At 42.9% G+C, this 27,943-nt stretch overlaps 2 protein-coding genes across 2 annotated transcripts; one reads left to right on the top strand and one right to left on the bottom strand.

Moving 5' to 3' along the window:
* The first annotated feature begins 266 nt into the window (after window positions 1-266).
* Window positions 267-21,331, top strand: ACOT12 (acyl-CoA thioesterase 12). Its single transcript, XM_008631013.2, has 14 exons — window positions 267-468; window positions 3,545-3,605; window positions 4,585-4,686; window positions 6,679-6,811; window positions 8,503-8,653; window positions 11,915-12,034; window positions 12,648-12,798; window positions 13,897-13,952; window positions 14,316-14,376; window positions 15,661-15,744; window positions 17,498-17,631; window positions 18,576-18,704; window positions 19,713-19,839; window positions 20,628-21,331. The coding sequence occupies exons 1-14, from the start codon at window positions 437-439 to the stop codon at window positions 20,760-20,762; spliced, it is 1,476 nt and encodes a 491-aa protein (XP_008629235.1). The 5' UTR covers window positions 267-436; the 3' UTR covers window positions 20,763-21,331.
* A 1,451-nt stretch (window positions 21,332-22,782) lies between these two features.
* ZCCHC9 (zinc finger CCHC-type containing 9) lies at window positions 22,783-27,942 on the bottom strand (the record flags this gene model as incomplete). The annotated part of the gene is made up of 5 exons (XM_017730822.1): window positions 22,783-23,738; window positions 25,092-25,160; window positions 26,076-26,168; window positions 26,394-26,544; window positions 27,802-27,942. Coding segments are annotated over 5 exons (570 nt in total), but the record flags the coding sequence as incomplete, so codon positions are not given.
* Between the last annotated feature and the right edge of the window lies 1 nt (window position 27,943).

The following is a 27,943-nucleotide window of genomic DNA, read 5'->3' as shown; positions in this document are numbered from 1 at the left end:
TGAGCTTTCTGTGAGCTTTGTAACACTTTGTGACTCTTTTCTGTCCTTCAAAATGCTTGCTAAGGCTCTCTTACCAGAATGCTCATTTTAAGAAAAAGACCTTAGTTAGAGGTTTTCAAACTTGAGTAGGATAGTTGCTATCATCTAGTGTCATCTCCTGATGTTAGCCATAAACGTGAACACCCTGTACCACAAAATCATGATAAAACATGTTACCTTTAATCACATTTAGCGTCTCTTTTTTCCTCAGGGGCCCCCTGCAGAGTTGCATGATGGTGTTCACGGGAAGAAGTGGGATCTGCTGTGTGTGGTCTCTGTCTGTCAGGCACGAGCCCACAGGGGTGTAGGTCCCTGCAGGGGCAGTGTGGTAACTGTGTGTCCCTGTGTCTCTTTTGAAGCTGAGAAGCATGCTGGGGTGTCCTGCGTGACAGCGTCCATGGATGACGTTCAGTTTGAAGAGGCTGCCAGGTACAAACCAGCTGACGACAGTCAGATGTTTTCATTCTGCAGATTCTTATTTGGGAGAGATAAACCAGGGCATTATAAAATGGGAGATAGCAGACCCATGAACTCACCACAGTCACGGGGCTAAGTCTCAAAATTGCTCTCTTCTACCTGTGATAGCCTGACCCACCTAGAGAGCAGATCCATTTCACAGGGCAGAAATAAACTGTTGTTACTTTGACTTGGCAGTCAAATGCCTGCTGAGATACTGATGGCCCGGTGATTCCTGGCTCTAGTGAATGCTGCAGGGCACTGCTTATCTCTGTTAAATAAGGAATACACACCTATAAAAGTTACTGTTATTAGTGTTTTTATTGTTGCCAGTTCTCTTTCTTAACATCTTCTTCTTTCAGCTCTTTTAGGAAAAACAGAAATGTTTTGCATTCACTGAGCACTGAATCGACTGAGTCTACAATATAATACAGGACTGAATTTGTTCCAACCATTTTTCATGGTTTTCAGAGGGATAAAAGACACTGTAAGAGGAAATAGGACCTTTATTCCTTAACCATGTCTTTACAGAAACTTAAAGCCATTACGTTGTGGGTTTTTTGTGGTTTCACACTGTGCAGTCGGGGAATTAATGAGTGCTTAGATGGGATAGACATGGTTGCACAGAGCAGTGCCCATGCAGTTATCGTGGCTGTGAATGCAGCAACACTGCCTGTCAGAGGTACAGCTGATGTCAGTTTGAAACTGTTCCTGGCATAAGTGTAAAATAAGCATCCACTCACACTCGTGATTGTTAGAGCAGTGTCCATTAGAGTAAGAACTAGAGTCACTAACAAAGAAGAGAACATGATCATACCGAATCTGAAACTCAAAAGAGAGTTTCTTGGTTTGTTTTACAGTATTGGAGTGCTTGTCCTGCCTGGAATTGCTCTGTGTTTTTAATTTTGTCCGTAGAAAAAAATCCTGTCTGTGAAAACTAATCAAAAGTCAGGGTAATATTTCCCTTTGAGGTGTAATAGTTCAGACTTAGTAGCTTCAGGGGACTTTCACGTCATTTCCTGAGAGCAGAACTGAGCTTCTAGAATATAATGAAAATACTTTTCTTTCCAAATTTGTTTCCCCAGTTCTTCTTTCACTTGTAATACTAGTGTTCCATTTGTAACAAGAATTTAGGTATAAATCTTGTAACTGTGAAAGAGATTATTTAAGAAACTGCTTTTTGGTGTCAGGTTATCCCAAACATCCTGCTTGTAGGTCACTGTGCACTTCCTAAATTTTGCCAGATCTAGTTTATTATACAAACGTCTTGCATAAATTAAAAGAGCTCTTTGCTGCTCTCACTAGTAAATTAATAAGATGGTTTTTAAGGAAGTGACTTGGTGTAAGGTTTATTTACCTAAACCAGCTTACTAAATCTTCTGTAAGGATTAAGTCTTCTGTGCTTATTTCAGCTGAGATGTAAACAGAAATTGTCACAAATCTGTATAGTTGAAAACTTGGTTTTATACCGTGATAACCTCTTCCCTGTCTGTGTAAACGCAGCAGTTCAGTGGTACTGATTTTCAGTTGCATCTGATTTTAAGTCACATTTATTTAAAATTTATTAGTGTTCCATGGGTGAATCATAGTAATTTCATTCGGGTAGGTTTCTGACAGCTTTAAGTGAAAGTGTGGTGTTGTGTGACTTCTGCCCCTGCCTGTCTGTAGTCACTGTTCTGAACACTCCTTTCTGGAAGGGAGCTGGTGGGTCCCTTAGCTGTGCAGTTGAGAACTACTGCCTTAACGGTTCTGCTTTTTCTTTGCAATGAATAATGCAAAAACTGTTTCTGGGCATCCTCTTCAGAAGCTACTGAGAGCTGCGTACCTGCAGATGGTCTCAGTTCTTTCCACTGACCATTTCCTCTGCCCCTTCCACCCAAAGGATTCCACCCGTGTTCTTGGGTGTGAACAAGAAAAAGAAAATTGCTGTGTAGTTTGTTGTTCCTGTCAGGTCCTATGAAGGAGCAGGTTTCCTATTTCCTATTTCCCATTCTAGTTCTGCAGAGGAATAAGCAATTTAAGTAAGCCTTTACCTTTAAATGTCAAAACTTTATTCATTTAAATTAGGAAGAAATTCTTCTTACTATTTTTTTCTATTAAACTGGGGTAATAACTGTGTGAAATCCTTTGTTGTGAAGGTTTTGTCAGTACCCAAGTGCTCTGAGTTATATTTTACTTCAGTCTTGGCTGTAATTAGCTCCACTTGGCCTGCCCCAGGACTGCTCTTCAGCATTTGTAACTCAGTTTGAATTCCCTGGAGGCAGTGGCCTGACTCCCATCTGTTTTGGCTGTGCCTCTGGCTTACTCTGCACGTTGTGTACTTTTACTTCCTGCTCAATGGGAAAACTTGAGGGCAAACTGCCTTCTTTCTACCCTCTCAGCACTGCTTAGAGTTAGGATTTGAGGGGTTTGGAAACAAGGTTTGCTCCTGTTATGAACATGGAACAGGTACTTTACGAATTCCAGAAGGAAAGAAAGTATTTCCTCATTTAAATTGGATTTGATGATATAATGAAGATAATTTAAGGGACAAGCAATCCTGTTCTTGGCCAAGACTTGGAACGTGAAGTCTTTCCCCGTCCTTTAGAGATGTCCAAGAGCACTTTTTGTCCTGGGGTTATCGCCTCATGTGCCTCTGTGCCAGGGGTGCATGTAGAGTGTATCTGACTGTTTCTGCAGCTAGATGTACTCAGTGATTTGGTGCAAGATGTGCTTTTGAGCAAAAGCCAAAATTTCTGGGTGCACCTGGGGGCCTGGAGCACACCTGACAGCGTACAGACACCAGCAGAGAGAAGGAATGTTGGCATTAAGGTTATGCTGTTCTCTGAGTGGCTGTAATTTTACTGACCAAATCTGATTGGTGAATAACAGTGTTAAATCGAAAACAGTGAGAAATTCACTTTTTTCAGTGTATTTTCAGTGCAGTGTGGAAGACACAGACTGATTAATGAGATTTTCCTCACTACTGTTAGGAGTGCCTCGAGAGGCAGATTCAATCCCTTATAAAGCTGCATGTTTGCATTCTATGAGGTCTTATTCTTCTTAACAGGGTTGGACAAATTATTGCCATCAGAACAAAGGTGAACAGAGCATTCAAAACCAGCATGGAGGTAAGAGATCATTACTCTTAATTCTAAAGATACTGAAGGAATAGAGCAGAGGTGGGAGCAGTAGAGGAGCACAGCAGGGGTCCAGATGTATTTGTTCCAGATACTTGCAGATATCTGAACAGTAACACTGCCTCATGAAACTGCTTTCAGAGTGTTACATTTGTGTGTTTCCTGTAAAATAATCCATGTCAGAGTAGAAACTGAGCCCCGAAGAACTGAAGCCTTTGGCAGGTGTAGTAGGCAGGATGGGATAGGTGGTGTTGGTCCAGGCCAGGTCCACTGAATACGTGGAGTTCAAAGCATTTTTGTAACTTCTGATACAAAAATATGTATCTCATGTGTACACATGTTCTTAGTCTTCATATTGTGATAAATCTGCAAAGCCTTGCCCAGTCACTTCAAATCAGAACTGAACCTTGGGGATGCTTTTTGTGCATTGTGCCTGTGTCCAATTCCCATTATTATTAATGGGAATGATGCATCACACAGGTAATGTATTCCAAAAGGTTCTAAAAATTAGAAAAGATCAGAAGTTTGGTGTATGTCAAGCCTATCCCACAGGATCAAATTCAGTATTTCACGTTCAAGTGTTTCGTTGTGTTTTGCACCACTAAACACACTTTTTTGCATGTACAGATCTTAGAATACTCAGATGGGGACTCCAAATGCCACACAAGTAAATGGAAGGAAATATCCATAAAACTACATCTGAGTGTCTTCCTGTTTTGTAATTTTACCCTACATGTGATGCTGAACATACATAAAAGTTGTTGTACTAAAAAACCTTTCAGAGTTCGGTTAACGTTGTGATGATCAGAGATGTATCGGTGATCAGAGCAATTTTTTAACCTTTTTCCACTAGGTGTAAGGGACTGGACATGATTAACTTGATAAAAACTGCACTGGTTTGTCTCAGGTCAGTTGACAACGATGTAAGCACCTTTTTTGTCTCCTTCCTCCACCACCATCTTCCTTGTAGGTTGGCATCAAGGTGACAGTGCAGGATGTTTTGACTAATGCCGAAAAGATTGTGAGTGTGGCATATGCAACATACGTGGCCAAACCAGATGGTGCTGGAAAGGTATTTCTCCTGTTTTCTCCTAAGCTTGGACTGATTGAGTTTCTTTGAAATAACCCAACTTTTCTGGTTGTGAAACATAGCAGAAGCACTGTTTATTCTGGTTGGTGATAGGAAAAATCATGAAGTCCAGACTTTATGAGGTAGAGTTTTGGGATTTTTTTCCAGTTCTCTGCTCTGAAATGGTTAGGTTGTTATTATTATTATTATTATTAATAATAATATAATTATTATTATTTCCATTATTATTATTGTTATTTCCATTTCCTTTTGCACATTTGTTCATAATAGAAGTGGGGTCTTTTTGTGGGCTGCAGTATTCACAGAGGCAAGCGATGAAAGAGAGATCCTTGTGAGTCTCCTTGTGAATCTCTCTCCTCTTCAGAAGCTGATTGTAGGGTGGAGGCTTTTATCCTTCACTTTCCCTCTTGGGGAGGTTGTTCAGACATCGCTGTTCAGACAGAAGACATTATTTTTAAGCTAACTTCCAATCTAAATGGATTCGTTGCCATTTATGTTAATTAGTTTTCACGCCAGGGCTGTTTCTTCTCCCCAGTGTTTGGCTCTCTGGAGGTGTTCAGAAATCAGTCACGGTACTGTTGGCCTTCACATCACTGTGCCAGAGAGGCACAGTCCTTTTAGCGTTTCCTTATGAGAAAGGCCAAATACTCCTCAGATTCTCTGAATAAATTCCTTTTGTATGTCAAATTGTACTTTCTGGATCACGGATCTGACTTTCCTGTCTCATGGAATGTGTTATGACAGCACATCTGCCTGTTAAACATCCACTGCAGATTGGCAGAGCCATCCCATGATATATCCTATGATATATTAATATATCCAATCACTCCTGCTTTCTCTTCTGTGAAGATGTGGCACACTTTGGAGAAGAAAGTGATTGGAACAGTTTCACCAAAACTAAAGCCCAACTTGTCTCTGAAAGGCTAATGGCTAAATTGCTACCCTGATAGCACTAAAATTCTATCAAGTAAGAATTGTTTATTATTAGTTTGATATCATACTCATAATATCAACCTGTCTACCTTTTGCCTAGATCTCCAAGGAGATTAACTCAGGATTAAATTGGTGATGATTAACTAAGATTAGGCTTAAGACAGGAATGACCCAGAGGGAGTTTCAGAGTTCAGTTCAAATTCCATCACAAACTAAAGTCTCAGAGAAATTGAAGAATATTTTTTTCAAATCTGCTTTTCTGAAAACTGTTTCTGAAGTTGTACAGAGGGAATCCCAATACAGCCACCACCCTAATTTTTTTAGCTGAGCCATCTGGGAAAATCTAGGAAACTCTTGAAAAGGACTGGGAGGGGGGCAATGAATCTGCAAGAGGGTTTGAGGGAAGAGTCAAAAGCTGAGAAACGTTAGTGGCATCACTTCAAGATGCAAAATGTTTAATTTGTCTGTGGTGCACTGCTCTGTGCATTATTTTAATGTTCCTGAGGCTAGGCCTTCTAGACAAATCTCACATGTGATTGTGCAGTGACACCTGTGCTGTAGTTATCCAAAGGTAGTAATTTTCTTAAGCCAGTACAGGTTTGGATTCAGTTGGTCATTGAACTGACATACACAGGAATTTACACTGACACCACTGATCAGTGCAACTGGATTATTTTTGTAGTTCAAAAATTCAATCCTCAAACCTTCATATGAAGTTCCATCTTTTCCTGTCTTTTTTATTTTTTCTTTATTTTTTTCTTAAATGAGAACTGTCTTAAACACTGTGTGCTCTCATGGATGTTTGTATTTAAAAGCTAAAAGCACTTTGTCACTGAGTTTTAATGAATGACTCTGAAAGGATGATGCAGAATCTATTGAACTTTAAACTCTGTGCTTGTTTGTATTAATAAACTTGTCATCTTGGATAGTTGATAGGAAAAAGTTGCAGAAAATACTGATGCTGTTTTAAGTTCAAAAGTGTACTTTGTCATGATTGTGACATTCAGACCTGTTCTGGTTTTTTCCTTCTCATTTGCACAGGTTGAGTTAAAACCTGTACAGCTTGTGTCTACAGAAGACCACCTGGAGCACAGCCTGGCTATTGAGAGGAGAAGAATCCGTCTGGGCTATGTCCAGGTCTTTCAGAAGCTAATGCAGGAAAGCAATAAGGAAGGTGATTTCTGTACTCAGCATAGAAGGTGGAACAAAGACTTGTGGGCAGCTGGAAGGAAGGAAAAAAGCAGACGAAACATCTCCTAGGGGTTGTGGTGTCAGGTGGAAAAGTCTGTGCCAGATTTGTGCTTAGAGGTACCAGAGGTGTGTTAGGCAGTTATTTTGATACACTGGCATTTCTTCCTCTTTCAGAAATTCCAGATTTAAAAATGCAGGGTTGAAGGCCAAGCATGCATTAAATAGATGTGCAATGCAGATCTTCACGTAGGTTCTGTGTGTGAGGTTTCACAAGCCACACAGAACTCTGCATTACAGCAATAAAGTTCTGGGACAGTATTTGTGATGTAGACAGAAGGATGAAATTCACTCAGGCTTATGGCCATGTCTTTGCCAGAAAGCAAAGTAAGAGCTATGTTTTGCCCTGACATTATTCCCAACAAGCAGGAGAAGTTTCATTACATAGAGGTCAAAACAGGTAAAAAAAGTTCGAAAAACTGAGCAAAGAAACAGGTTTCTCTTTATTTATGGCAGTAATTTCTGTTCTTAAAGAAAGTTGTGCTCAAAAGTTGTTGTGTTCCCCCACAGAAGAAATTAGAGCAGTTAAGAAAATATGCTGGTATTTGGAAAATCTGAGCGGTAGCTCCATGTATAAATAACAGACATTATGTGGTTTTACTGAGGAGAGATTAAACCTGTTATAAAAAAAATCTAGCCTTAACAATTCAGTACAACTTCATAGAACTGAAGAGTCTTGTTTGGTACAAGAAAACAAGCTATTTGTCTTCATGGTAACTGTCTCACAGGGTAGAGTTTAATAACCTGAGTGACAAATCAGAGGTCGATGTGTTCTGTCTCCACTGCCTTTCCTGGAAACTTGTTTGAAGGGTATTATTGTAGCACTACTTCACCTCCTTAAGGAGACAGAACAAGCAAAGTGGGGGAGGAGAGGGTACATTGAGTGTGCAGCCTGCTAGGTAGCAAAATAGGTACAAATCATACCCTGAAAGTGAAGTTTGTGTGATGAGTGGATCTTAGGGAACAACTTAAGTAGGTCCAAAGTACGAGTTAGTCATACGTTTCCACACACTTGTATAATCACAAAGTGAGTTAATTATGGCATAAGTCAATAGTACCATTCAGGTCAAGCAGCTCCTAGCACAGATAGGCACTTTTAAAATTACTTGGTGTAATCTCATGCCTGAATCTGTTCCTGCAAAACACCAAAGAAAAGAACAGAGATTAGAGTGAGGATGCATGGCTAAGCACTTGAAAGTGACATTAGAAATGCTCAGTTAACATAAAATGATCACTGGTTCAGATCCTCATTTCTCTCATCTGTTCAGTGTTGTCTCAGACAATCACAGGATTTGTAGCAAGTTATGAAATAATTGTGTCCTGCTCTAACCTTAATTAAACACATCTGTACAGGTGTCCATCACACACAGTGCAGAGTCTTTGACAGACGTTTGAGTCGCTGCTGAACTGCTCTGACAGCCCCTGTTGGAGCTGTGCTGGCAGCCGTGAACACACCCTGACAAAGTAAATGTTCAGCCTCTTGCTTCTCTTGCAAACCACAGGGCTCTTCTGTGCCTTTGTTTTTCTTCTTTTCACTGAGTCTGAAGCAAACTGCACGCTTCACTGGGTATGTTTTCTTCTGAAAGCATTCATTGATACACTGCTGCTGTGTTTCAGATACCTGTGAGGAGAAAGATGCACTTTCAACTGAACATACTCATGTGCAGAGCACTGAGCTTGTCCTGCCTCCTCATGCAAACCATCATGGAAACACTTTTGGTGGCCAGATCATGGCTTGGATGCAGACAGTGGCAAGCATTTCAGCAAGGTACTTTCCTACAGCATTTCTCTGCGTGTGGTTCTAAATGGGTGTGCTTTTAATGTTAAAGGTTTCACAGGGATTTATTTTATGAAGAATACAGACCCAGGCCTTAGTGACTGTTCCTCCTCCTCACATTACAGGAGGCCTTTGAACTATTTATGTGGTACATCTCCCACAGCATGCCGTGCCACTGAGAATCAGAAATTACTCTGTTACACATGTAGGCCCTAAGGCAAAAGGGGCTGTGTTATCTTCCTGGGAATCTTTGCAGGTAGATGACACTGGATACAGGAGCAGAAACCCGCCCTCCTTGTGCTTGGTACAGTGTTTTAAAAGCAAAGGTTTTAAACAAAGTTGTTTAATAAGGATAAAACCAGTACTGACCCTGTATTAAGTGACATCCACAAATGAACAGCCTTCTGTAACTTAGTCTGCAGATCCTCATGATGCCATAAGAAAAAGAAGTCAGAGAAGAAGGATCTGCAGAAATAGGTTCTGTTTTGTTGGTGTGTACATAGAACGGATGTATAACCCTCAGCAAGTCACTTGACCTTTCAGTCCCACTGAGTTGCACATCCTATGGCTTGCAACAATTTTAGCACTTTAAAGAGCTCAGGCATCTTCAGGTAAAAAGAACAAAGTATATTTTGTGACACTGCTTGTCAGTGTGACCCAGACATATAATCATTTAATTCCTCTTCCCTGGAGTCAAACTGTATTTGTCTCCCTTCCTGTTCCTGGACACTGTACAAAGCTTCTTTGTAAGCACCACTCAAGTTTCAGTTTGAATTCTCCTTGCATACCAAGTGACCTAATTCACTGCAGGGATGTTAGATATGTTTTCCCTTTTTATCTTGAATAATTAAATGGCTTCTCTATTCATTATTCATATGGTTTTGATTTGTAGCCACTGGTTTTACTGATGACAACAGATTTTCTGTAGTGGTTGGATAAACAACTTGTTTCTATAACATCAGAGTGCACTGACCTTACCCCAGCGTGCAATTCCAATGGCTTGAAGGGACTGTTGCAGATTTTTGCCATAATATGACTCAGAATATTTACCTGTTTTCATCTGATAAATTTTACCTAGAGCAAGTCACATTTAGATTTTAAAAAGGAAGGAAGCATCAGCAAATGGAGTATCGAACAAAATTTTCTTTGAACTAATTAATGTCAAACATGATTACTCATGTTGAAAATTTCAGGAATAATAGCTGGTGTCAGAGGCTGTTTGAAAACAGAGATGTTAGTTTTTGCTTGAGAAATAACTACTCTCACTATGAACCTTTTGTGAGGCCACTCAGAGTTAGACCTGACCTTTGAGGGTGCCAGGTAAGAGTTTCTATGGCCACAGACTGTGATGGAGGAACGGAACTGGAGGGATAACCCAGGAAAAATAAATTTGTAAGGGCATTTTAAAGGTTACTCACTCTCCTTCTGGCTTCTCACCTCCCCACCATCTTTTTTTTTTGGCTGGCCAATACATGTAAATCTTGCAGATAGCAATAAAACTATTAATTTTCTCTTTTATCGTTTCTTTCTTCTTTGCCTCTGTTTTGTGAGTTCTTTTACTCAGAGTTCGAATTAAAATAGAAGAGCCCGGGAGTTTATCTTCGGACTTAGATGTTTATTACTTTCTTATCTATAGTACAGCTGCACGGGATGGGCCTCTTGGTTAACAAGGTGAAAGTGGCTCCAAGTTCTAACTTCCAAGGTCTTTTAAGGTCCAAATTACCCAATTATGGAATGCCAACTAATTTTTTTTTACTTATAATGCAGTAACTAACTATTCATGATCTGCAGTGCGGGTTTTTTGATCCAATACCAGAACACCCAGATTTGTGAAGAAGAAGGAGAAAAGAAGAAGAACAAATCCACACCCAAAATCCTCCATATTGTTACATATATCCCGTAAACCTAATTTTTCTACATCTCTACATATTCCACCCAGTGATATAACTTTTAACTACACAGCAGCAGCCTCAGTGTTACCACACAATTTGGGAAGCCTTTCCCAAGGTTTCAGGTCAAATGCAGTGTGCTTCTGAGGATCACTGTCTGTCAGCACTGAAAGGCTGAAATTCTCAGAACTCAGGGTTCCAACATAAAACCATTTGAATATTAGTAATATTAGCTTGAACTTGATATATACTTTCTTATTCCTTATGTTTGCAATAAAAGCATTCAGGGTGTACTCTTCCAGGAAAAAATGAATATTTAAGCCCATTTCTGGTTTGTTCCTCTCCTCATCATTATTGTGTTTGCATCTTTAGATTGAACATTGTAAACTAAATCAACGCTTAGCATTTTAAATCAGAAGAGCAAATTATTTTAATTTAATTACAAAGTAATTCAAATGTATTAGACTATTAAAGAGATGTACCAGTCAGTTAATTAGCTGCAGATAATTGTGTGCATTTAACAATACTGGTACATTAGTTGTGCAGTTGAGTTAAAAGCTAGGAGTGCTACAGAACTGTGTTTTCACATTTAGAAACTTCACCATGGAACAGTCTATCCTCAGATGTGCACATGGGGTCCTTACTGAGAGCAGTGTGTTGCTTCAGAGGCTAAAAATAAATGGCATGTGCTGTATATTGTCCCCTCTTCCTGTGAAGCACAGACATCCTAGCAGAAAGTGAAGGGCTTTGACTACATGTACAACTGATGAAGAAACCTGATTTTTGCCTGCTCCAGAGAGCTTGCAGACAAGATCCTATTAACACAGACTGCATCTGGCAGCCATGTGAGGGTTTTTTTATTCTCATTTCCTATCACACAAGCAGAAAGCATCTAAAAACAAGCAAAAAGTACAAATATTTAGACTAGGTAAACTGACGTGGCATTGTTTGGACACTGTCCCTGGTGCTTGGCCTTTCTGCTCAGGTTTCCTTTAATTGTTTAAGGGCTTTAAGGTCTGGCATTTTTACTCTGCTCAGAAACCTGCTCCCTGTGCAGTCCGACAGAAATTAATGAAACTGTGAGGTAGGTGGGTACTCTGTAGGTAAGGGATTCATGGTCTGGCTCTAAGAGAGGGTAGTCTCAAGCAGTGAGATTAATTGGTGTTTGTAAAATGTGTTGGAAAGCAAACAGCATGACATAAGAAGCTCAAGTTACATGCTCTTGGAGCTGAACATGCTAACATGGAGTACATCAGTGTAATTTAGTGACCTTTCAGGTCCTGCAAACCTTGTTTCTGCAGTCACCCCCCGCAGCTGTGCTTTTTAGCACAACTGTGTGTTTTGCTCTCTCTCTCTGTTTCAGCCGCCTCTGTCGTTCCCATCCCATCCTGAAGTCAGTCAACATGTTCAAGTTCTGGGGGTCATCCTTTGTGGGTGACCGCCTCGTCTTCAATGCCATTGTCAACAACACTTTTCACAACAGGTAAAGCTCCTCATCTCTTGTCTGCCTTGGCATCTCCAGCACCAGCCAACAGTGTGTGTTTCAGGTTTCATCAGCAGGATTTTCATTAGGGAATGAATTACTTTTCATGTGTAACTTGGAGGGATGTATCTATATCTGTAACTGCCTGTATGTGCTTTTTTTTTGTTTCACTTTTATCACTGGAAGATTTTAAAACAATTTTTCTCTGACTTTAAGTTTAAAGATCATTTGTCACCAAATCCCATTCCTGCAAACACGGACAATAAATATTGCTCTTAAATTCAGGGATTTTGAAGGGCTGAGTTTCTCCAAGAGATCCGATTCTTCAGAAGATGCCATCTTGTTGCCAGGATTTTCCCATCTTGGCATTTGTTGACAGATCTGGGTTCTGTGTATTGCTTATTTTTGTTAATGCTATTTAGCTACTGCCATCTTTTATTTTATTTCAGAAGTGTGTCTGTCCAGATTGAGTAATTGATTTGCTATGCTACAGAAGGTATTTGAGTCAGGCTTCCTGCACGCCTGGAGGTACTGCAGTCCTTTTTAGCATGTCTCAGGGCTGCTGCTGCGTCACTTGCAGCAGTTTAGTAATTAATTCAAACTTTCCTTTCAGCTTGGAGGTTGGTGTCCGTGTCGAGGCTTACAACTGTGAGGAGTGGATCAAGGCCCAGCCACGGCACATTAACAGTGCATTCCTCATTTTTACTGCTGTGAATGACAAAGGGGAGCTGCTCACCTTCCCCAGGGTCAAGCCTACAACACAGGTGAGCTCTCAGGAGCCGGATGGTCACCACAGCCTTCTGGGGCAAGCAAGGACCAGGCAGGGCACTGAAATGCATCTTGCAGGAGAGAAAAGCCCCAAATGAAATGTTTGCCCTCGAGTGAGAGGTTTGTTATTGTTAGCTTTACTATTCCAAAACTGAGAGGCTCAGCAGAGGGTCCTCATGACTAGAGATTCTGTGGTTGATGGGCAGAGAAGAATCTGATGTGTTTGGAGATTTTTCCACTTGTCTTTGTTTTGTGCCATTTCCACTGACTGTAGATGAAATTTTTAAGTATTCAGTGAACAGTTATTTTTATAAACCCTTAACAAAGATGAGAAATAGAGTGAATAAAGAAGTCTGTGGGAATCAAATCCCATGACATGGGTGGGCTTTTCAGTTCCTTTGACATGGAGATCTCAGTTTGCGTTTCCCTCAAAGTGGTTCATGAAGCACTTGGAGCAGTGTGAATGCTATTGTTGAATTATTTGCTGTGATGACACCTGTCACTAATCTTCCTGTTCCACTTACAAGAATTTTAGAGAGCCAGTGTAGGCAGAAATTAAATGATTTTTTAACATCAGGGACCTTATTTTTTATAGGATGGCAACTAGACAAATAAATCAAGGTTTCTTATGTACAGTAAGTTGCACTATTGCTCATTGCAGGCTGTCCCAAGAGGAAAAACGGACTTTAAAAAATAAAATCTCCATTGTGCTTTGAACACCAGATGATGATAAATTGGGTTAATAGTTTATTTGGTGGGTGGCACATTTAGAAAGAGTGGAATGTGTGTGGTGCACTGCCCAGCTGCCACTGGTTTAGGACCAAAAAGCACTAAGAGGATGCTAGAATGATACAACTCTTCTATCACATTGGTTATTTTTCAAATTTCAGGGAATAGTGCTGAGGCAAAAAGTAAACCACCAGTTTACTTGGGTTAGTCTGTGGAAAGCTCAATACACAAAGCACTGCTCTTTATTTGCCTGTATTATTTCTCTGGCATTTGCCCATCTGTAATTAATAATTTTTAGTTGTCCTTTTTCAGACTTTGTTCAAAAATAATGAGATGTTTTATTCTCTGGTTCACTTTTCATACAGGATGCTGTGAGGAGGTACCACGGAGCAATTGCCCGGAGGAGAATTCGACTCACCAGGTATAGCTGGGTCACTGGCAGATCTTAATTTGAAAACTTAATTTTATAATCCTCCAAATAAAGTAAGTGAACTCTCTTTGACATATATATGGCTGTTACATGGCTTAAATGTCCAAATAATTTTTTTTCATTGCCATGGAAATTATTAGAGGCTCCTTGTCTCAAAATTACTTTCCTCTGTAGGTTATATTGTTTCACCATCTTTCTCAGAAAGAAAAAGCAGTTATTCAAACCAAAAATTGATAAAAGTACCTGTATTTAGAAGACACTTAAGCCTATACAAAGTGATTTTTCCTAGCATATACAGAAGTGAGTGTAAAGAACCAATTCATGCTACTATGTCTCTTTTTAATTATGTTTTAGAAAATGCATGCTGTCAGCTACAGGAGACAAGCCTTCTGATGCCTGGGAGACAGGCAACCAGGTAATCTGTAGGTGCATAGAAAGCTCTGTTTGTGCACCGTTTGGGGTGGGTGAAACAGCTGTTCAGGCTGTGGCAGTACAGGTGGACCCTCTGCACTGAAGTGTTGTGGTGGTCATGGGGAATGGATGCATGTGTAACACAATGAAATTTCTCTTCTAAAAAAGGAGAGCAGATGATTGACTGCTGATGTAAGAGTAAGTTCAATACAAAGGATAAAAAAAAGCCCTTAAAATAGATGTATACAAGTGGTCCCTTAAGGTCTCCTGCAGATTTATCCCTCAGTGTCCCCAGCTGTTACAGAAGCTGAATTCTCCTGTAGAGGAAGTAGTTTGGGGTTTTGTTTCTTGTCTTTCTCCAGCCACTGAATAGCTAAGAAATTGCTGTGAGGAAACCATTTAGCAAGTGCTAAAAGTGGGGGGAGAGATAGCAACAGAGATATGAACATTGGAATAGCATAAACTTTGTTTCTATGGAGAGAGAGGTGAAATCAGGTGTTCATTCCCAGATACCCTGCACCAGGTGACTGGTATCTCTGCTTTGGACATGCTGGGCCATTGGCTGTGCTTGTGTCTTGCCAGTGAATGGTGTTGAACCTGAATTTTGGTGGATTTATAGACAACCTAAATGTTGTTTCAGTGTCCAGGTTTTGTGGCTAAAGCAGCATTTTTTTTTCTGCAGAACAATGAATGAAAATATGCACAAAATGATAAAAATGGCTTGCTTAAGATTTATTTCCTGTGAAACCAAAGCCTGTCAGAAAGGACTCTAAGGCTGTATTCTCTTCATACAGTGGTTAAATGAGAACTGCATCCACTGTAGCCAAGCAAAAATAATGGGTGTATTTGCACTTTCTTTGCTGTGAGCCTGCTGTGTAAAGCAATTGCCAAGATGGACCCAGCTTGGTAGCAAAGAAGAGGTTAATTTTCGTGTAATTACTGCAGAGGAAGATGGACAAAACCATTAATTCAGTGGTCTGAGAGGTTATCTGTATTGTCTCCCTGGTGGTCAAAGTTGTTCTGCACGGCTTTATAACTGGAGAAGCAGAAAATAGTGTTTTCTTGTCCTTTAATTAATATTGTTTTGCCAACAGCCATGTGCGTACATAAGGAAGCCACTGAAGAGTTTTAATTCAGAAACTACTGAAGTGTGTTTTCACTTACAAGGAAAATAAACATTTATTTGCAGTTGAAGCGTAATGATAGAAAGAAGAACACCTCATTTCTGCAATGTTTAGTGAAATGTACCTTTACCCCTCCATTTTCAGACATGTGTCTTGTGTTTCAGGCATATTTGAGTTACAGCAACATAGCTGCACTGACACACCTGGCAAGAAAATCGGGATGGGACATAACCAGGACCCTGGATAATGTAAGTGCAGAAAAAAAATCACAGAAGTCTGAAAGGAAAGCACCCCTCTGTTCTTGAATTGGCGTTAAAAATCCAAAATCAGTAAGGAAACGTGTGTAAACCAGTTCTAGCAGAGGAAGATTCTGCCAGGAAAAGCAGAAGAAAGTTAAGGGCAAACCTGGTGTTACCCCAGTGCAGTGTGTGTTTTCCAGACAATGGAGAGACATCAAGCATCTGCCAAGGCTGGGGTTCTGAAATGTGGGTAGTGACTCTCAGTTTACTTCAAGATCATGTTGTTCCAGAGGTGTTTTGGGACAAGAAAAGACTTTTGCAGTATTTTAGTCTGACCTCCTGTGCATCACAGGCTATGAAACACTGCTTAGTGACTCTTGCATGTAGACAATAAGACACCTGAGTAAGAGCAGATACAATAATAAGGAATTCCAGTGACGGCAAATCTGCCAGTTCCATGTGTAGGTCGTTCCAGTGGTTAAAGACTTTCAGTAAACACTGCTGTGCCAAATAGACAATGGACAACACTGGTGCTGGGAAAAGCAAGCTTGAACCAGCTCATGGAGACAGGCAGAGGGAACTGGGTCGTTCATCCTGGGAAAAGAAGGCTTTGGGGAGAGCTTGAAGCACCTCCCAGTGCCTAAAGGGGGCTTACAAGAAGTCTGGAGAAGGACACCAAAAGGGGGAATGACCTTAAGCTTCAGAGGATTTGTTCACTTATCCCTGGAACTGGAATGACCCCAAGCTGACTGACAATTTTTGAAGGTAAAAAATGGCACTGTGATGTCTTTGACACAAAACCACAAGACTTGTAAGGCTGTGGAGATAATTCAGCCTTGCTAATGTTCACATAGCAGAGAGGTGTTTTGACAGCTGCACCTCCTGCTTTGTTTTGTGATTTCTCAAGTCTAGAAGACTCCTAGAACAATGTGATTTCTGTTCTGTGCCTTAGAGGAATATTGATGCAGACCTCCTGTAGGTGGTTTTTAAAGCTCTTAGGCCTTTAGTTTTACACCAAACTTTCCTTCAGCAAGGTGCTTGCTGGATTATGTTGTGATTTATTTCCTCTTCCAAGACAGGAAAATCCAGAAAAATACAGAATCTGTGTTGTTGCACAAATGCAGCATAACCAAAAGATCGTTCATTTTTGATACAGCAAAAAAACCCCAACAAAACCTCAGCAGTGATGAACCTTATGAATTTTGTATTACTTGGAAATGAAAATCTGTTAAACTTTCCAGGATTTGAGAAGCAATAAAGCATGTGTATTTGGGAATAAAACCTTCTAATTGTAAGCATTCTGTTGTACCCATCTTCTGCCATTATATGGGGTTTGTGGGAGGTGCCAAACCCTCTTTTGTGTGCACATTGTTATGTACAGGTTATTCCTTTTGAATTCTCTGTGTTGGGATTTAGGCCTATAGAAATAGACCCAAGATAATCAAGACAAGGATAGCACAGGTGTGGGACAAGAGATGCAAAACTATGTTTCTAAGTAGTTATTCAATACGTCATTACTTCTGGGTGCTCTGCTTCACAGAAGAGAAAAAGGGAGAAAAAGAAGGATATTTTGGAAAGGGAAGTTACTCCAGAGGCAGTGGGCCTAGGCCAAGGTGTGGCTGATTTGCCTGGACAAAGGCATCTGGAATTTCACAGGAACTCCTGAGAAAATCTGCTCGAGTCCTAAATGTGTAGGATTACGCATCTAAGTGTTTATAGTAATCATTCCTTGTTTTTAATTCATGCTGGCTTTTTTTTTCAGGTGAAAATCTGGACCCACGAGGAGGGTGCTGTGCTGTCCTTCAAGGTGGAGATGCAGGTGAAGGTTCCGTCGCACGTCGCCTTCTCCCTCTTGTCCGACTTCAGGCTCCGCCAGCGCTGGGACAGACACTTCCTGTGAGAACCTGCCTCTCCCTGGGGCTCTGAACCCCCTGAGCACCCCTCTTTTCTGTCACACACACTCCTGATGTGCTGGAACTTTGCTGCGTCGTTAGGAAGAAAGCGTTCTAAGAATTTGACATCAAGGGTTCATTAGTCAAAGTATGGATTTTGGTTTTTTAGTGTAGAAATAAAATTCGGTTTGTGCTTAGTCTGGTTCGAAAATACAGAGTGCTCTGTCAAAAGAGAGGGATGGGACAGAGGTCATCTTTTCTGAAATGAGCACAGTTCCATCCTAGACATGTGTGTGTTAAGAGTAACAAAAACCCAAAATGAGTAAAAAAAGAGAAAGTTAAAAGTAAGAACCGAGGTGGATATATTGTGCGTGCTAACTTTAAAAATTAAGGAAAACCTGGATTCCTTCATGTTTGTGCTGTTTGGGACACTGATCCTCAGTTTCACTGTCCAGTCAAAGTGAGAAATCAAGAAATGGGGTTCTTCAAAATGCGTATTTTCAGAAAAATAACGTTTGGAAGTCTGTCTGATTGGAAATGGGTTTTGGAATGGCTCTAAAAGGTGTTTGAGGTTTTCTATTTACCTTTTATGGTGTACAATAGTCATTAGAGACAGTTGAGTTGAAATTACACTAATTTGATTTGGTGAAGCATTTCCAGTTAGTTATTCCATCCTGAAAGATTTTTACCAGAGGGTGGAAGTGGAATCTTAGGGATATTTGAAAATCTGCAATCTCTACTGAATTTACAGCTTGTAACAAATGAAACCTAAAGAAATACTGTTGATGAGGTGTTGCAGAAAACCCCAGTTTTTCTCTCTGTCTGCCTTGCTGCTGGAACATGCAAATGAAAGGTTCGGTGTTAAGATGGAGCCGTTTGCACTGCATTTGTGAAGGAGATGCTGCTGCACGCACCAGCGCCTGACCTGTGTGTGAAATGTACTTACAGGACGTGCGAGGTCCTGCAGGCTGTGAGCGAAGAGGAGAAAATCTATCGCCTTACAGCTCCCCCCACGACGGGCCACAAACCCAGAGACTTTGTGATCCTCGTGTCCCAAAGGCAGCCCTGCAGGCCGCAGTGAGTATGGCTCTGACTGTAACTGAGCTCTTTGGGGCCACATTCTGGAGTCCTGTGACCGGGATCTGTCCCTGGCTGACAAAGGTGGCCCTGTGCTTTTTTAAGGAGTGAGATTCCTATGTTGATGCCTGAGTTTGTACAACCAGATTAGCTTTGCAATGTGAAGGTGCAATGAAATAAATCCAGATCAGCATGAATTTTTAGTGTAGTCCAGTATTGATTCTTTGATAGTGACTTTTGGGAGTGGTCTACCAGGAGGGCAAATTGGCCAAAATTTGAAATGGGCAAGTTGGGGAAAAAATCATGTCCCAGAGAGCCTGTCAGTGGGCTGAAGCACCTAGATGGGAGTTTGTCTTCTTGTTTGTTTGAAGTGACTTTGTACTCCCATTCAATGTAATTACAGAGTTTTTACTTAGTCAAGGAGGTGCTTGAAACCTCACACATTTATTGTGTCTGTAAATTCTGCCAAGTCCCTTGCTCAGTTTAACATACAGTGCTTTTTAAAATTTTATTATTTTGTATTAGATTTCCTTTTGTTCTTACATAGTGAAACATGGGCAAATGGGACCATTTGATGTATCTTACCCTTCTTTATTCTGTTTCTTTTCTCACATTCAGTAATTCTTCAAGTTAACAGTAAGTAAAAGGCAGTATTCTGTACTGGGCTTGCTTTCCACCCATGAGGGTTCTGAATGAGTTTGGATACCTTTACTGTGGCCACACTATGAAGCCCCTGGGTAAGGGTTGTTCCCTGATTCTGTAAACATGGGCTGAGGAGAGCAGGGTAAATTAAAAAGAACAGGAGGTGGGGGATTGTTCTCTGGCTGCCACAGAGGTCTCCTGGACTGGAGTCTGTGGTGAAGCCTCGAGGAGACTCAGCTGGGCCCAGGCTTTCAATCAGATCATTGAACACACAGGAGCTTCTCTGCCCTCCTGTGAAAATGACATGTAGTTACTTCCATGCATGTTTTTAACAAGAGGAAGGTGATGCTTGCCCTTGCCCTGCAGGGAGCCCTACATGGTGGCTGTGAGGTCGGTGACCCTCAGGGCGGTGCCCCCGAGCCCGGAGTTCTGCAGGAGCGAAATCCTCTGTGCTGGGTTTCAGATCCACAGCAACGGCAGCAGCTCCTGCACTGTGAGTAGCCCTGCAGGGCCCAGCTGTGCCCCTGCCCTGTGCCCCCTGCCCTGAGGCTGTCACCTCACCTGACCTGACAGTCTGCAAAGGGAACAGCAAAATACCTCCAAAAAGAGAGTTCGGTCTGGGTGTGTGGAGTCTGTCTTGCCCAGCTTTGGCCAATCTGACTGTTAGAAATGAGGTCTAACTAAGCACTGCAGGCTGCCTTGCCCCTCCAGAGTCATTCATTGAGTCCTAAAATACACCTCTAGAGGGTGTGCCATAAACTGGTCTTTGGTGGTGTGTCTCTCTTTTCAGTAAGGCCAAATAATTACTTCAAAGTACATTCCTCACCTGAATTTTCATATGCCAGGAATCACACAAACTGAATCCCACCTCTAGACCCATGCCAGACTTACTTACCATGGAAAGGCTAAAACCTCTCCATTTAAAAAAAACACATTAATGAAAACTTTCAGCAGCTCTCCATGGCTGCAATTCCTTTTTTTCAGGCAGCAGCTTTGTTCACAAAGCACACATATTTAACATGTTGTACGCAGTGTTTCTTGCTGCACTGCTCTGTACATTTACCTGCAGATGCTGGAGGATCTGAGAGCAGGGAGGACACCCAGATCACTGGAGTGCTGTAAAAAAGGCATGCTTTTTGCAAATTATTACCTTCAGTTTCAGAAGTACTGTGTGCTTCTATTCACATCCATAAGAACTGTGATACTCATCCAGGCTCTGCAAAAAAATGGCTAGCTTGCAATCCATAGGCTTTTTTGTTTCATTTACTTTTGTTCAAACAGGTGTGTTACTTCAATCAAGTGACATCAGGAGTTATGCCTTACTTAGCTGCAAATCTTACTGGGTCATCAAAATCCATTGAAGACACTGCTTTGGAATGTATAAAGTTCTTAGAGCTGAAAGACAGCAAGTGCTGAAGTTAAAAACAGATTTCTGAAGGGGCATCTGAAGATTATCAAGCAGTTCTGGTTTAAATTCCTGCAAGGGTGTTGAGCATGCTTCTGTAGGTTACTTACTTCGGATCACGTAGCCAGTACTGGGCTTCAGCCTGGGAATACGTGGTACAAGCATTTTCTATCAAACCAAGCTTAGGCCTTAGGCTCTAAATTCAACTTTTAATTTAAAAAAGATTAAGGGGCAGATTCTGCTTTTGATTGCATTAATGAATTTTATATAAATGGAGGCAGAACTCGGCTCAGTAGAGCTGTAGCTCATGAGACTACTTCACTATTTTAATGTTACATTGAACAGAGGGGCATCCAGGCAGTTTTAAATCTGTAAATACCACCCATTGTAATCTGTAGAAACCAGTGCTACCAAGTAGCTTTGCCAGTGCTCTGACCTGGCAGTGCAGGTCCTTGCACACCCATTATTTATAAACTGATAACAGCCCATGTAAATTAGTGTTTGCTAATGTCTGTACTTCAGTACTTGTCAGTTTCTCTGTGACTCCCAATAAATTATTGTTTCTGAGGTGACAAACTCACCACAGATTTCATTACAGTGTTTGGGTGTGCAGAAAGCTGCCCTGCAGTGGTGGTGGGTTCTGCAGGAGAGCCGTGAGCTCCAGGCTCTGTGCCAGGCTGCAGCAAACACACAACAGCAACCCCTGCATCCGCTCCTCGCAGATGAAAAGGGGGGGATGGCTCCAGTGGCTGCTCATCAGCATTGGGATCCGGGCGAGGACCTGCGGGTGAGGGATCAGAGCACGTGAGGTGCAGCACTGCCACTTGATGTCACTGCCAGGGTGAGAGCTCTCAGGGCTGGCAGAGTTCCCAGTGAGCACACCTTCAGATGGAGCCCCAGCCACTCCAGAGCCTGCTGCAGGGATTTACAGGTTGAGAACACGCCGGCAGGGTTTGCATCGGGGAAGCGCAGCAGGGGAGGCACCGAGGGGAGCCCTGTCAGCCCCGGGGGTGTCACCCCACCTGTGTCCCCCAGCCTGTGGCTCAGCTTGGGTACAGCTCTGCCTGCTGCTGAGCCACAGCGCCGGGGTGTGCTTCGCCCAGAATGCAGGGACCAACACAGCTCCTGGCCTCTGGCTGGGGAGCAGTGACCACAGATCCAGCTCCGATTCTGCATCGGTGTTCCCATCACACGGATGAAGTGCAGTGCCTCATTCTGGGAGCAAGGGCAGCCCCCTCCAGAGCACAGAAGCCACCAAGGTCGTGTTTGCCACCTCCCAGCTCAGGAGGGTCCAGCTCCCTCCAGGCAGGAGCTCGCTCTCCGAGCCCTGCTTTGTGCAGGTGAGGGCAGAGCCCTGGGCCGTGCAGGGAAGCTCTGAGATCCCAGTGTTGGGTGAAGAGAGACCCCTAATGTTGGCTGTGGACACAGGCACTGGGGAGAGCCAGCCCAGACGCTGTAAATGCATTTACATCCTTACAGCAGCACCTTTCGCAGGTGCTTTTCAAACACCTTCCTGCAGCCACACATCCCTCTGTGAAATACCAGTGGGTGCATCTAACAAGCGTTTTTATCCAGCAGTTACAGCTCAGATTGCTCTGCAGGAGCTGGAGATCAGCCCCTCCTCGGGAGCTCCAGAACCACAGCACACCCCACTGCCTGCACCAGCCCTCACTGGGACAGGCCGAGTCCACGGCCCCAGGCTACAAGAACATGTTACAAAGCCAAGGAGCTGGGGAATTACCTAAAAATATGCTTTTAAACAATATACTTAATTCATAGAATAAAAAGGGAGATGCTTCCTAAGCTGGGATAAATGTCTGTTGCCAAAATGTCCACATTAAAGTGATAGCTTTGAGCTTTAATCCAATAGTTAATTAAAACTCCATAATTAATCCTTGGTTTCATTCACATCCACTCCTCTTCCCCATTTAAAAGTGCGCTGTGATTAATATAAACTGAACACACACCCCCTATCTCAGTCTCCGCAGCAGAACCAAGAAACCTAAAATAAGAGCTCTAACCACTGTATTCTTTAGCAGCATTTTATTAAAAATAATTACCTGTACAAATATAAAATATCTCCACACAATTTAATTCCCCGTATTTGTTTTTTGCTGCAAGAAAAGTATGTGAGGGGAGCTCAGGATGCACTTCTCCAGTAACACTGGGGGCTGCAGGAACTCTGGTTGGTTTCCTATTTTTTCTTTTTAATATGCATCAGTTTTTCTAAGGCTACAGTCTCCATTTAAAAATCTGCCATGAAGCAGGCAGTGTAATACAAAGTTTACTCCCAACTCACCAAGGGATGAAAACACTGAAGATTTTTGAGCATTTTCTTTGAAAAAGAAGTAAATAAACTAAAAAAACTTCTCACTTGCTCTCCAATTCTTTAGGAGTGTGTTTCACCACAGGTTTCAGAGGAAGGGCATGATTCTGTTAGTGAACACACTCAAACAACCCAATGTGCATGACCAATCAGGTTAATGGCCGATAATAACAACTACAACCATCAGGAATTGCACCCCAAGCTCGGCAGGCCACAGGGCTGATCTGTAACTTCACCACAAGACTGCTCAAGCTGGAACATATGGAGGAGTAAGTGCATTATTCCTAAAAGGAGAAGGCAAAACCAAACCAGAGTCCAACAAGAACCTTTAAAAAACACCCACAATTCTTTTAATAAAAAAGCCACTTGCTGTGTTCCTGTTGTTCCCAGCTTTTCAGTGAGCCAGGGAGGCAAACCAGAAAAATGAGGGGAGACAAAAATCCAACAATTCCTCTGCAGTCGGCTTGATTGTCTGGCTCCACTCTCTGTCGTCACCTCTCTGGAGGGAGGCAGCGCAGGAGAACTGTTTGAGAGCCAGGAGGCCTTCAGAAAGTGACGACTTTGGGTCGCTTGGGCTGTGTTCTCTGCAGAGCTGGCGTGGCCGTGACGTCCTCGTGGTCTGCGCTCAGGCCGGGGGTCCAGCGCCCGACTGTCACCTGCTCTGCAGGACACAACACAGCAGTGCCAGGGCCAGCTCTGCCCCACGGGCACAGCCAGGGCTCTGCCCCAGCAGGGCAGCAAACCCCGCACGCCCAGCACTGCACACAGGGAATGCCACGGGCACCCGGAGCAGCTTCTGTGTACTAACGCTGGCCCGATCTGCCTGAGAATCTGCCTGAGGAAACGAAGCTGTGGTGCCTGAACTCCTTTGCCAGCTCTCAGCTGTCTTTCTGTAACTCAAAATACTCTGCACAATGCACACTTGATTTCAAAAAATACCACAGTTCTTGCCAACCACAGTTCTTGTCACAGTTCCAATTAATTTGACTGCTTTGAACCAGCAGTGCTAGTTTTGAAAGAAGTCCCTTGCGAAAATAAACAGCACTTATAGTCCTCATTATGGATGTAAACCTTACTAGGAAAAGGTAGAAAAAAATCTAGTTACAGGCTTCTAATGCATCACTCACCTAAGTGGGCACAGCATCACTACCTGCAGATGAGTTTGGGGATATTTCTGAGTCTTTTGGTGTCATAGACTTCTGTTATGCCAATTCAGACTGAATCTGACCTATTCTAAACTGGCAGAGCAATACACACCTAGAATCCTACATAGGGTCTCAGACCTAAAAATATCATAAATATAGGATCAGATGTAGAAAATGCCTCTGTTGCCTCTATAAATATTTCTTAAAAAAATTTCACCGAACTGGGTTATTATTAAGTGGCTTATTAACTAAGTGCCACAGAAACAAAGTAGAAAAATGCACAGGTGTGTCACCACTCTGGTAACAGGATCATTCTTCAAACCCTTGTTTGATGCTCTTGTCTCCTTCAGCACAGTGGGGGTTTGGGGTATCTAATTTAATTTTTCCACCCACATGGAAAGCTGAAGAACATGTAACAAAGCAGTTCATGAGCTGTGAATCCAGCTGGACAGATCTTCCTTGTCCCTGTCCTGGGTGCCTGACACACCTGCCTGCACACACCACCACCCTGCACCTGGCACTGGGTTCAGCTCCACCACTTCACACTGAAATCAGCAAAAACCAGCAGCCAGTTCTGTTGTACAGCTGCCAAACTGTGAACAGCAGCACAAATACTGGCCAAAAGAATACACATTTCATACTGCCTTCAGAAACACACAAGATAACCTTTCTTTTAAAAAAAAAAGAATTATCTTAGTTTTGCATTGCAACTTACTGCCTCCTCCACACCCTCCTTGAGTATCCCAGCAAAAGGTCACCTCTGCTACTTCCAAGTCCTCTTCCCAAAGCCTTTTTCCTGCCCATGGCCCTGCAGAGCAGTAACTGACCACTGCTGGACCCACACTCACCCCACACCCCCTGCATCTCACCTGCATTCTGTTTCTCCGGACAATCTTTTTTGAAGTGCTCCACGGAGCCACAAAGTTTGCAGCCCCCACCTGTTCACACAGAAAGTTGTTACTCATCTGAGGGGAATAAAACAACAACAAACACCCCAAAAAACACCCAACAAAACACCCTTCCAGTGTCTGTGAGAGATGGAGCTCTTTGGGATCACACTTTTCTGTACAGCACCACACACCACAAATTCCAGCCACTGCATACTGAGTATTTCTGATTTGCTGGAAGCTCTGTCTTTGAGAAACAGGCTGAATTCTGCTGAAATTCATACTCAAAAGAACTCTTTAAATTGACCTGAGAGGCAGGTAATCCCACTGCAGGTACTGAGATGTGAAATTCTACACAATACAAAATTTCACAATACAAACACTTGAAAGCAGGCTGATTTTTCTCCCACTTTCACCATGCTGCAAGATCACCTTTTGGAGTTTGCCACGACCACACACTTATGCTGGGAAACAGAATGCTGGTTGTTGGTGCCAATGGGGAAGTGCAACCTTCAGAGTTAAACCCCATTTTTCACTAAAGTTACTCAGACTGAAGATATCCTCCCTTTAGTGCGAGCCCATGTTTTGCCACCTCCTAAAATCTTAAGCTACTGTGTGAGAATGTTTTACCACATACTTTGGTGCATATACATGTAAATACAGACTGACTACACTCACACAGGATTTTGGTCCTCTCTGCATCTCCTGATACTGAAGCACAAGCAAATGTTCACACTTTGTACCTCATCCTAGTAATTTCACACTAAATTTACACTTAAAACAGAAATCCCCAGCAGGTAATTATTTGACAATGAATTCCCCAGAATTACTCTGCTTTTACTGAAAGACACAGAGGAATTCCTTTTAGCCACATTCTCATTCACTTGCAGTGTTGCTTTGTTCTATATCAGGTAAGAAGGACACAGAAATTTAATTATACTAAATTTAGTGAATCAGTACACTCACCTTCGGCATACAACCCCTTGGGATTGTCTGGACACGACCTTGACAGATGCCCCATCTCACCACAGATGAAACATTTTGCATATGGAAACGGCCCTGTAAAATCCCACAGGGTTTATGGTCCACATCAAAACCTCTGTGAAGCCACAGACCGAACACCGTGCAGTGACAATACTTTAACCATTTCATGCTATTAATTACTGTCAGGTTCTTCGTTTTCATACTGCAGAAGTTAAATTTCTAACACACAGAGCTTCAGGGTCAGCACTTAGACAATTTAGACCCAAGCACCTCAAAACACCACAAATTCCTGAGACCCACCAGCAGCTGGATCCACCTTGGCTCTGCATTTGCTGAGGTCGTGCTCCGTGGATCCACAGCGGTAGCAGATCCCCGTCCCCATGTCTTGGCTCTCCAGCACTGCAGGACAATCAGCCACACCATGGCCAGGTTCTCTGCAGTGGAAACACACCTTGGAAGAGAAAAATCCAGTGATTCTGTGAGTGGCACTCAGAGACCTGGAAATCCCACCTTCACAGGGGCTAAAGAGCAAACACAATTTTGCCCCCAGGAGAAAGCAGCCAGGAAGAGACTTCGTGCTTTGCCATCAAACTGTGCTCTGTGCCATCAAACCACATTATTATGGGCACTCTTCTCCTTTTACCAGCAACACATTGATGAATCACACAGAGAAATGTCCTGAGTTAGCTTCACCCCGGAGCCAAGAGGGGCTGGGGACTGCACAAGGGGCAGGAGGAACAGCGCTGAGCCAGGAGAGCCATGCTAAAGGCTACGACTTGAGCTGAAAGCCATCTTTTGTTCCCAACTTCACTTCTTTCACCTGAAACACCACCTGGCACACGCTGTGCCTGTGGCAGGGGAGGGCTGAGCTCTTGCTGAGCCGCACAGCAGCACCACCACGGGGAGAAGGGCCTGTGCCTCCCACACAGGACTCTCTTTTAACAAGGCTGTGGGAAAGTGACTGGGGATTAAAAGGGGAAATTTCAGGGGAAAATACACTGGCTACTCCCTGGATGGGACTCCACACACACCACAATCCAAGTGGGACTAATGGGAGGGTGGAGCGGGGCAGAGACCCCACAGCTCTGCCAAAGTCCTTGCAGAGGAAGGAACCTGGTGGCACCTTGCAACTGATCAGCCACACAGCAGCGAAAAACCGAAGAAGATAAAGGAGGATATTCCGCTGAATCAGCAGCTGTGGTGAAATCCCTGTCTGGACTGACCACATCCCACCCCAGGGTTACCTCAGGGACTGTCCTGACTGACCCACTCCCAAGGTATGACCACCCCTAACTATGATGTAAGGCTAAAGTCACTGAATCTCCACCTAAACGTAAAGTAAAGAATATGGAAGTGAGCTAGGAACGGGAAGAAGTTTGGGATGTCACCTGTGGGATGAGCTGAATCCGTTGTCTCTCCCCCACAGGGCCCCACTGCGTGGGGACCGTGCTCTGTGTGAGCTTTACTGAATTACAGCTTGTCTGTGTGTTGCTTTGGTTAGATTGCTGTGGACACCCTTTCTCAGTCAGATGCTGTCAGCGGCATCCCTCGAGCCTCAGCCTGTCACATTTTATTATAAAAAGTGTAATTATGCGCATTGTTCATGTGGGCCCTTCAAAGGCGCTGAGGCACTCCCGAAACGCGAGGATTTTGAGGCTAAAACGCTCCCTTTTCCCGTGGCGGCAGGCAGGGCCCGGACAGGACTCACCATCGCGTTCTTCTTCCTCTCCTGCCTCCTCAGCCTCCTGCTCTCCCGCCGCCTGTCCTTCCTCCGCGCCTCCTCCTCCTCCTCCTCCTGCTGCTGCTCCCCGCGGTGCGCCGCGAACCCGTTCACGTCCTGGTTCTCGTAC

Source organism: Corvus brachyrhynchos, unplaced genomic scaffold, assembly GCF_000691975.1.
Source record: "Corvus brachyrhynchos isolate BGI_N302 unplaced genomic scaffold, ASM69197v1 scaffold144, whole genome shotgun sequence".
Lineage (NCBI taxonomy): Eukaryota > Metazoa > Chordata > Aves > Passeriformes > Corvidae > Corvus > Corvus brachyrhynchos.
The sequence above is the reverse complement of the archived record's forward strand: the minus strand, read 5'-3'. Positions and strand labels throughout refer to the sequence as shown.